This window comes from Ailuropoda melanoleuca, chromosome 13 (genome assembly GCF_002007445.2).
Source record: "Ailuropoda melanoleuca isolate Jingjing chromosome 13, ASM200744v2, whole genome shotgun sequence".
Lineage (NCBI taxonomy): Eukaryota > Metazoa > Chordata > Mammalia > Carnivora > Ursidae > Ailuropoda > Ailuropoda melanoleuca.
The window spans coordinates 34,473,512-34,484,648 of record NC_048230.1 but is presented as its reverse complement, the minus strand read 5'-3'; the positions used below and the strand labels follow the sequence as shown (position 1 = coordinate 34,484,648).

At 39.9% G+C, this 11,137-nt stretch overlaps 1 protein-coding gene across 3 annotated transcripts in view; it reads left to right on the top strand.

Annotated features, from left to right (window-relative positions):
• LOC100473721 (ATP-binding cassette sub-family A member 8) overlaps positions 1-11,137 on the top strand; it is a 76,437-nt gene that overhangs the window by 57,539 nt on the left and 7,761 nt on the right. For all 3 annotated transcript variants that reach the window (XM_011232843.3, XM_034640641.1, XM_034640642.1), the window contains 8 exons: positions 3,519-3,692; positions 3,889-4,002; positions 5,961-6,080; positions 6,918-6,983; positions 7,442-7,533; positions 8,741-8,861; positions 9,718-9,835; positions 10,501-10,592. In XM_011232843.3, coding sequence (XP_011231145.2) covers positions 3,519-3,692; positions 3,889-4,002; positions 5,961-6,080; positions 6,918-6,983; positions 7,442-7,533; positions 8,741-8,861; positions 9,718-9,835; positions 10,501-10,592 — 897 coding nt within the window. The remainder of the gene's footprint in view (positions 1-3,518; positions 3,693-3,888; positions 4,003-5,960; positions 6,081-6,917; positions 6,984-7,441; positions 7,534-8,740; positions 8,862-9,717; positions 9,836-10,500; positions 10,593-11,137) is intronic.

Here is an 11,137-nt window from a genome sequence, read left to right as displayed (position 1 = left end):
GCTCAGGGCGTGATCCCGGCGTTCTGGGATCGAGCCCCATGTCAGGCTCCTCCGCTGGGTGCCTGCTTCTTCCTCTCCCACTCACCCTGCTTGTGTTCCCTCTCTCACTGGCTGTCTCTGTCTCTGTCTAATGAATAAATAAAATCTTTAAAAAAAGAAAAAAAATGATTTGTGTGAAAAATATAAAGCACTCTTAATAATAAAAGATAGCCTAATTTTAAGGATGGGCAAATATTTGAACAAACACTTCACCAAGGAAAATATATAGAAGGAAAACGCTCCCATAAAATGATGGCTGATATCATGAGTAATCAGGAGGATAGCCCCAGTGAAGTCCCTCTGCTCATTAAATAAAACAAGTAACATTAACATGACTGAAAATACCAAGTTTGTGAGGATATGGATACACTGGAACTCTTATGCATTTTTGGCAGGAATGTAAAATGCACGATCACTTTGCTGAGCAATTTGGCTTTGTCTTATAAAGGTAAATATACATTTCTTGTATGGCCCAGAATTTCTCTCCTAAGTATTTACCTGGAAGAAAAGAAAACATCTTTCCACATACAGACTGGTACATGACCATTCTTGGTAGCTTTATTCATAATAGCCAATGATCTGAAACAGCCCCAATTTCCATCAAGCTGTGAATTGATAAATTTTTGTGTGGCCATACAATGGAATACTAATGAGCAATACAAAAGAAGGAACAACTAAAAATGTGTCAGCATGGATACGACTCTGAAGACAGAAAAGAGTAAATCCTGAATGATTTCATTTATAGGAAATTCTCAGAAAGGTGAAATACCTTCATAGTGATAGAAAGCAGACATGTGGTGTCTTGCAACCAGTGATAAAGGCTATGGACTGCAAAGGAGCATGGGAAATTGGGGGCTGGAGGGTCATGAAAATGCTCTGTACTTTGATGATGAGTGTGATACAGGAATACATGCATTTGTCAAACCCCATGCAACTGTATACTTGACAGGGATATTTTTTATTATTTCAAAATTACATTTCAAAAAAGTTAATGCATTGAGATAACTGAAAAGAAAATGGTATTTTGAAAATGTGAGAACTTAGATAAAAAACAAATTTCAATGTTTAATGGACAACCTGTTTATACATTTTCATTCACAGACACCCTTCATTAATCCCAGTGAATTTTTAGTGTATCTACAAAATTTGGAGCATCTTGTAAGATGAAGATTCTGATTCAGTAGTTCTGGGTGGAGACAAATTTTGAGCGGCAGTCATGGGGTGGTGAATTTATATGGCCAATCAATCCAGGCCAACTCGCATTAGCTTTATTTATAAATCTTTTTTTTAAAAGATTTTATTTATTTATTCGACAGAGATAGAGACAGCCAGCAAGAGAGGGAACACAAGCAGGGAGAGCGGGAGAGGAAGAAGCAGGCTCATAGCAGAGAAGCCTGATGTGGGGCTCGATCCCATATCGCCGGGATCACGCCCTGAGCCGAAGGCAGACGCTTAACGACTGCGCCACCCAGGCGCCCCTACTTACAAATCTTAATAGAAGATCCTTTAATGGTTCCATTTTTGTAACTTTATTACACAAAATGACCTTAATAAGCATCTTTGTCTGTTTCAAACGTCATCCCTCTCCAGAGTATTCCTGTCCAAGAGAAGGGAGTGTTATCTGGATAATGTCCTCTTCTCTTCCTAGAAGAACCTCCAGGAATCTTGGAGAATGCCATTTGCTGGCGTGATGTACTGTCAGTCATCCTGGTGTTAACAGAGTCCTAATATAAAAATGTCTGTCATAGGAAACACACACGCTTTCTTTCTCGGGCCTGTGTGATGCCACAGTTCTGTCATAGTTCTCCCGACACCTTGGCCACTGTCTGTCTGCCTCCATTGGAACTTCTAATTCTTCCCCATTGTCTCTAAATTCTGGAACTCCTCAGATCTCAGCCCTTAGATCTCTCTTCATGCTAGATGTCACTCTCTCCTCGGCAAGCTCATTGAACCCGAGGGCTTCAAACCCCTTTACCTAACCCGTCACTCACACATTTGACTCTAGCCCAGATCTCTAATTTCTAACATTACCTCTAGGGCTGATCCGAACCCCCTTCTCAGGGTCACCACTGGGAATAGCATCACAAACTCAAACTTCACATCTCCAAACCTGAATTTATGATATTCTTGAATGTATACCCCCTTCCGTATTTCCTGCCTCCATAGATGGCAACACCAGGCACTCAGGTGCTCTGTCAGGAACCTAAAACCACAATTCGTCGCTCTCATGGCTTCACCCAGAGATCAGCCCATCACCAGAACCTTGTCAGTTGTGTGAACTGAACAGGCCTTTGCTGGGAGATTTTGTTACGTATCTTTAGGTCAGATTACATCTAAGACAGGAGCCTAATTTAACTAATCAGAGACCATCAGCAAATGAATTTAAGCATTTATAAGTAGTTAAGTAGTATTTTTAAGTACTTAATAAGTAGTTTTTAAAAATATAATTTAGTATGTATGTATTCAGAGAATGACAAGGAATACAAAATACATAATATTTATGAATGCAATAATATTTTATATATATTATATACAAAGAGAGAGCACAAGTCTCTCCCCAAAGATGATATATTTTATATATATAAAATACTATATTTTATTTATGATTATATTCTACATAAATATATAATATAATACGTATTCTTACATACATATAAAATTGCTTTATTCTTTTAATTGTAAGTAAATGATGCATTAGGGTAGTTTTGGCATAGCACACATTCAAATATTTATTACCCATCCAAATATTTATGCATACATACATCAATATTATTACATTCATACATATCATGTATTTTGTATTCCTTGTCATTCTCTAAATAAACACACCAAATCCCGTATTTTAAAATTACTTATCAAGTGATGTGGCGTTCGGCACAAATTAAACAATTATAATAAACAATTAAATGATTTTGAATATTTTTTTTCTTTTAAAAACAGTTAAGTTCGGGGTACCTGGGTGACTCAGTTGGTTAAGGGTCTGCCTTCGGCTCTGGTCATGATCTCAGGGTCCTGGGATCGAACCTCACGTCGGGCTCCCTGCTCGGTGGAGAGTCTGTTTCTCCCTCTGTCCCTCTCCCACTCATGCTCTCTCTCTCTCAAATAAACAAAATCTTTAGAAAAAATAGTTAATTTGCTGATGGTCTCTGATTAGCTAAATGAGGCTCCTGTCTGAGATGTAATTTGATTTATGCTCCCATGCATCATTAATCTCTATATTGTTTACTGCAGCATTAATACCTTGATCACACTTAGATCTTCCTTCACATATTTCTACCAGGTGTTCTCTCTCTTTGCTCATCAAAGCACCAAACTGATCACTTATGTTTGGAACTATCCATATCCCTTGGTCCAGGTGATGCTTATAGCATGATGCAGAATTATTACAAATGAAAATTTTGACTATTTCCTTACATAAGCCACATTTTCTTAAGCCTCAAATTGAAATACCACTTTGTATTTTTGCCGTTTTTTAACAGAGCAAAGCTCAGTCCCAGCTGTGGATTTCGGGCCTCTTCCCTTCTGCTTACTGGTTTGGGCAGGGGCTGGTGGATGTTCCAATGTACATCTTCATCATCCTGCTCATGTATTTGATGGAATACGGCTTAACCATCCAAGAGACTCTGTTGATAGGTGGAGATCAGATTATGCAAGTAAGTGACTGGCTTCATGGAACAAGTATCATTATACGATTTAGTGAAAAAAAATTGAAGGCGCATACTGTTTTCATTGATCTCGACATTGTCATACCTGAACTAAGTATAGAACCCTATGCTCTGACAATCTTTTGAACCTTAACGTTTTCTTAGATTGCATTTGTCATTAGCTAAACATTCCTGTTGATTTCAGATCCTTTGTGCTGTTGGCTATGCCGCCTCCCTTACCTTCTTGACATATGTGATTTCATTCATTTTTCGCAAGGGGAAAAGAAATAGTGGCATTTGGTCTCTTTGCTTCTATATGGTAAGTATATTTCTTGTGAATATTCATTTTATGTATTTAAATATATAATTCTGAGCCAGTACTTTATTTTTTTTTTAAGATTTTATTTATTTATTTGAGAGAGAGAGACAGAGATGGCAAGAAGAGGGCATGAGCAGGGAGGAGAGGGAGAAGCAGGCTCCCTGTGAGCAGGGAGCCTGACACGGGGCGCAATCCCAGGACTGTGGGATCATGACCTGAGCCAAAGGCAGACACTTAACTGACTGAGCCCCCCAGGCACCCCTGAGCGAGTACTTTCAAATGTGTCCTCAGTAGAATGAAAACTTAGTATTACAGTCTAAAATATTTTGTTCTCCTTAGGTGGGATCCTTTTCAAAATCTGCATCTTCTTCCTCCTCCTAATTCCTACCCTTGTCTTTTTTAAAAGTCACTAAATTTTTTCTAGAACCATAAAGTATTTGCTAGAATGGAACATGGAAACCATTTGTATCTTCTTCTTACTGAAAAAGAAATAAGCCCAAAGACCTCCACCAAGCTCTACAGGATTACAAATACTGTTGCTGGCATAGTTAAAACTAGAAACTGCTCCATACTCTCCTAGAATTAATGCTGTAAAAGGAACACTTATTTTATCTAAACGAGAAAGGAAAAACATGTGTCATCTCCTAGTATCTATTCTAATTTCCTGTTATTTCAGCTGCCAAAAAGTAAATTATCATTTCAACAAATATTAATTGGCTTCCAACCATGTGTCATAAACTAAGACTGATAATGCAGAAGAAACAGACAGTTTCCACCCTGAGAGGACACTCAGAGGGTAAACAGAGAAGTCAACAGCCACTTACTGGCACAAAGTGATAAGGAAAAGATTATCTCTTTTTAAAAGATTATTTCTATGACAACCAGAGAAGGGAAATATTAACTCATGAAAATGAGAGCGCAGATTTCCTTGAGGAATTGAAACCTGAAGAGTTAAGATTTTAGTAGCGAGAGAAGACTGATGATTCAGTGAATGAACAGAGACTCGGGAGAAAGTCTTGGCTTGTCCTAGGAACTGGTAATAATCTGGGATGGATACCATGTGCAGTGTGGCCGTGGCCCTAGTTATGGTAAAAACATTGGTTGGAACCACATTGGCCTTGAATGATGCACTTAAGAATTTATTCTACAGGCTGTGGGAAGCTGTGGAAGCTTATAGTGCAGAACAGAAATATGATCAGAAAGATACTTTCAGGAGCACCGGGGTGGCTCAGTTGATGAAGCAGCAGGATCTTGATTTCAGCTCAGGTCTTGATCTCAGCGTCAGGAGATGGAGCCCCGCATCCGCTCCACGCTCAGCGGGGAGTCCGCTTGAGATTCTCTCTAAAAAAAAAGAAATATGCTTTTAGAAAGTATATGTTGAATGCCATAAAAATGGTGATTTGTAATACAAAGAAGTACAAAAACTTTTAGGAAGCGTTTATCAATGCAGTGTTTTAGAAGAAAAGGTCTGACAGCTCCCATTGTCCCTGTAACTATCTCTTATCCCTGAATTTTGAATTTGAATACTTCCGCTGAAGCCACTCTGGGTCGTTCCATGCTTCTGTTTCCCCACTGGTGTCCCTAACAGAAGTCTTCTCTCGTTGTTGCCGTTGTGTCATTTCCAGGAGATGTCAATTTATGTTCCCTCTGATTATTGCTTATCTACTAATTTTACCTCCAAAACCAATATAATACCAACACTCTTCCTTTTCTGTAATGAAAGTAGGCTATCTGTAAGATCCTAGATTTATCCAGTCAGGTCTCATTCATGACACTCCCAGTTAAAGGAATCTGGCTAAGTCACTGAGAGAGCATGTCAATGGAGATATGTTGATTCCCCTTGTGTTTCTGTCTGAGGTGGGAGGTGAAATTAGGAATATCCTCAAGATGAGCCATTTCAATTTGGAACATATACGGAAATGCAGAGTGGTTAACGTGCATGTTTCTATCTTCTTTAGATCAGCATCTTCTCCGTGTTTATATTGCTGTTTGACCAATATGAACATGTCACACTGTTCTGCGTCACCTTTTTAGTACCACATGCCACGTTAGTCGGCTGTATGTTCTTATATTTTCACGTAAGTAATGCCTCTGCCTGCCCCAGCGTCCTGGAATTCTTAACCAGTTGTGGAAGCTATGCTTGGGGTTGGGGCTCTCCTCCATGATGAATATACATGACATTTAAAGATTTCTACCTCATGGATTCCAGTTGAATTCCTTCCAGATAAGGCCATGTGCTCCAGTTAGAACACCTGGCCTTGGCCCATGTGTGGGGAGACAGGGTAATAGGTGGTGAGAAATAGAGCAGCCTGTCTACGCTCCTGGGCGTGTTCAGCTTTAGGAGAAGACAAATGAAGTACCCCTCATCTTTGGGATCTTGAGATTCCAGAGAGGCGTTCAATAGGAATAAAATCCCCCTCTTTTCTCTAGCTGATTGATAGAGAAGCAGCAACTTCTACAAATATATAGCTAGAAATGCAGACGTATAGACTTACACAAAAGGCACAACGATACAGTAGGTGAGTGAAGCTGGGGCAAGGGAGGTGGGAAAAAAGGAAGAGGACTTCTGAAGGATCAGTGGACACAGGAAGGTGTATGAAGCTCTGGGGAATAAGGAGAAACCCTGTGTCTCTCATTATTTGAGGAAGCTAACCCAGATGCCCAGGATTGTCTCACCAGGTAAGGAGTAATTGCTTAATCCTGTTGCTTCAAATAAAAGCATAGTGCCTCACAGACCTCGGGAGGAAGGAATACCACTTCTTGCTACACATTTTGGAATGGACATCTACCAGTACTCATGGTGAAATCAGGGCACGTGTTAATAGGGTTGTTCAGTGGGTCAGTTCACATTCATATAGATAAAGTTCATGAAACCAAAAAAACTTCTTATTTAACCATTGTTTTTCCTTTTTCAGGCGGTCATATTTTATTTCGGGGATGAAGAACCAGGAGGTGTAGTGCCATTTCTGGTATTCTTAATTGTAAGAACACACTTGTCTTTAACAGTCTTCGTGTCTTTTACGATACTGAACCTTTTTAATCCCTGTACACACAGTGAAACTTTTTTTTATTAAGGTAGACATATGGATATTTGTAGCCCATGGAGATAAAGTATTTGTAAAGTATGGAACAAATTTTTCTCTAAAGATTGACTGCCCAGAAAATATGCTTCCCAAATTTTGAAAACACTATACCAGTATTAGAGGAAGTAACATAAAGTAATGATATTCCATAATTATATTTGTTTCCTGTGTTCTGTAAAGAAGATTGAAAATGAATCTGATAGTTTCACAATTTGACAAATAGATCATTGGAAATTCGTAATGTTTTTTCCACCTGTATCTTTGGAGAAGTCGGACCACTTCTAATTCATCCTGATGTGAAAATCCTTCTGTGAGTGCTTCTAATCACGCATCTCTCTCTTTCTCTTTCTTCCTAGCCTTTCCTTCATTTTATCATCTTCGTTTTTATTCTTCGATGTCTGGAATGGAAGTTTGGAAAGAAATCAATGAGGAAGGATCCCTTCTTTAGGTTGGGAGAAACCAGATTGGTTTCTTTTATTTCAGTCATTAATACTTAAAATTTTTTTCATGAATAAATTAACCAATCAGTAAAGACCTGCCAAGTCCTGGGATAGGCTGAGGTAGCAGCCATGTGCCAATACAAAATATAGAGATGCAAGTACCTAAATCAAAGAGGATTTGAAGTGGGGGGAGACAGGCCTGAAACACTGATTACTAAGGGCTCTAACACCACATGCAGTAGGAGGGGGGAGCTGCCTGTCATTACTTGAATTTAAATAGCAACCCATTTAAATAGATTGGCAGTTGAAGGAAGGCTGCCAGTCCAGGAAGGAAGAATGGAATGATCAATAGGCCAAAGGCAGCAATAATTGTGCTCTTTTCCTGTGGTAGTAAAAAGCCCAACTGGTGGATCACAGATTGGTCCAGTTATTAATGGGACTTAAAAGCTGAGACTGTCTTTTTGCACTGTGCAAGGTCACAGCCATAAGCATCTTATTCCCTCTGTGTCTCCCATTGGTTTCATCTTTACCTGTTACAGACAGTTGAGTGGGCAACTTGCAAGATGACCTTTAACTATTTATTCATCTTTAACTATTACAGACAGTTGAGTGGGCAAGGTGAAAGATGACCTTTAAGAAATCTAAGATCAGTATGGGGGGTTAGGTTGAGGTAAGAGAGACCAGAATGACCTATATATGGGTATGAAGGACCAGACTTCAAGTGGAGGAGAAAGTGAATCTGACACATATTTCCAAGAAATGGCCAGGTTTCACAGGAGACGAAGCATCTGACTTGTATTTTTGGAGACCATCCTGACTTCAAATACTCCAGCTCATTATCCCTATGGGAATGTAATAATGCCAACATGGCAGTCGTGTTAAAGTTAAGGTTTCCAGAAAAATCACATCATTAAACTATGCTATTAAAATCCTCCATTAGATAATAGATACTAAGTTGCCCAGTGATAATGGAAAAGGAGCTTTCCATAGATAAGTAGGATGAAGGGTATGTACAAAGCAAGGGTCACTAAATATAGCAGTAGCCTTGACAGGAACTAGGTTGGGAAGGGAGGAAGAGTCACCTCACTGAAAGGAAGTTATGATAGTTTTTAAATTACCCAACCTACTCAAAGCATAAGATTTAAAGAATGCAGTATTCTTAATACAAGGATGAAAACCCCATATTGATGATTCATGGATGGCTCTTGGCTCTAGAATTTCTCCAAGAAGCAATGATGTGTGTCAAAATCCAGAGGCTCCAGAAGGGGAGGATGAAGATGTTCAAATGGAAAGAATGAGAACAGCAAATGCCTTGAATTCCACAAACTCTGATGAGGTAAAGTCTATGAAGTAATTATTTCATCAAATAACACAAACATTTGTCAGTGAAGGTAGTCAGTCTACAAGTCTGATCCTCAAAAAATCCTGAGTTCCTCCGATCCATACAAACACAGATCATGACTTCCTTTTAGTAAGTAATCATCTTGTTTACACCGAAACAGATTAAAAGTCACGTTACCTCAGTTTGTCGTTCTTGGAATAAAAACCAAGAAGTGGAGTACAACCGAAGCTGCAAAAGCCAAGAAAGAACTTTATTTTATTTTTTAAAGATTTTATTTTTTTATTTGAGACAGAGAGTGCACACATGGGTGGGGGGCTAAGGTGGGGAGCTAGGGTGGAAGGGAGGGGAGGCAGGGCAGAGGGAGAGGGAGAAGCAGACTCTCTGCTGAGCAGGGAGGGGACGTGGGGCTCGATCCCAGGACCCTGAGATCATGACCTGAGCTAAAGGCAGATGTTTCACCGACTGAGCCAACCGGGCGCCCCAGAACTTGTTAATTTTAGAATGGGAACAAAGTGACACATAGCACTGCTCCTTGGAGAATTGCACTGTACAGACTTCAGGGCAAAGTCTGGCCAGCAGCCGGTGTCTTGTCCTTAGAGCAGGACTCAGTGCTTCTCCAAGTCTCTTTGCTCCTGTTCCGCACAAAATAATGTGCTTCTGAGTAACTGCCTTGATAGAAGGGGAAAATGACCACCTCTTCTCTCCAAAACTGAGGACCAGGATTGGAGAGTGGCCAGTAAACATGTCCCTTCATGGAAGGTCTTCTGTGATGGCATAGAAAGTGGGAAGACAGAGCTTCAAAGTTAATGGAAAGAATTAAGGTCTGATGAGGTTTACTTGTCACTTACAGAAACCAGTCATTATTGCCAGCTGCCTACGCAAAGAGTATTCGGGGAAAAGGAAATGCTGCTTTTCCAAGAGGAAGAAGAAAATCGCCGCAAGAAATGTCTCTTTCTGTGTTAGAAAAGGTTTGACCCCCCCACCCCGGCCCTTCCCCTGTTGGCCCTCATGAGCTTTATGTCTTGATGGGAGTCATTCTGTACATTGCCTCGTGGTTTCACACACAGACCCATCAGCAGGTGACCTTAACAGCACCTTTTACACGTCCCATCTCTCAGTAAGAATAAGTAACTCACCCCATGGATGGGGCAGAATCACATCTACACGGAAACCGTAAGCACTCTGTTAAAACAAACCACTGAAGCCATGACATTTCTATTTCACGCGCATGATCGATTTCCTAGTGTTTGTTATATTTCACAGGAGAACAAACTAGGGTTGTGCCAGCGCAGTCTGCAGGCTTGACCAACAGCTGTGAGATGACCTCATTTCGTGTCCTAATCCCACCGTGCTTAGGGTCATGGGAGACGGAGTCGACACACTGGCTTCCAAGAGGGGCTTTACCCCTTCCCATCAGTGTGACCGGGGGCAGCTCACCTCATCTCCGAGAGCTGTCCCCAAATATGTACAAAGGGATTATGATAATAACCTCTCAGGGTTGATGAGGAAATGAGATACCGTATAGAAAGCACAGAGCACAACACTTGTCACATAGCAAGACTTCACACTATGTTTTAGTCTTAATTTTACTACTAAAGTCAATTCATATTAAGTGTAAACAATTTTTTTTCAGGTGAGGTTTTTGGATTATTAGGACACAACGGAGCTGGTAAAAGCACATCCATTAAGGTGATAACTGGAGACACCACACCGACTGCTGGACAGGTAGGGGAATTAGGTGGAGAATGTGTTGTCTCGTGATGCTCAGAATAAACCCACAAGATGTGAAAACTTTGTAAAGAGAAATCTCATTTCATCCCTAGACGAGTGAAGCGGATAAAGTAGCAGAATTACACATTCACAAAATTAACACGCTCGTACGTGGAAAAATTCATCACTGGCAGGGAACGATTACTTATGCCTTCAGAGACATCTAGAGGGAATGTCTAGTATCAGATCAGAAATCAACATCAGAATCTATATAAGCCTTATGTATCGTAACATGAAACACATGGATTTGCCCTTTTTTTTTTCTTGGCAAACTCTTTGCTTCTATTTGTTAACAGTGAGTGCAGTGTAACACATTACATTTTTGGCTTTGATTTTTTTAAAATGGAAGTAGAGTTGATATACAGGATTTGTACTTCCCATGGGTATTGTCTTCCTCGTATGCAATGCTTTAATCTTTTTTTATTTATTTATTTATTTATTTATTTATTTTTATTTTATTATATTATGTTAATCACCATACAGTACATCCCCAGATTCCG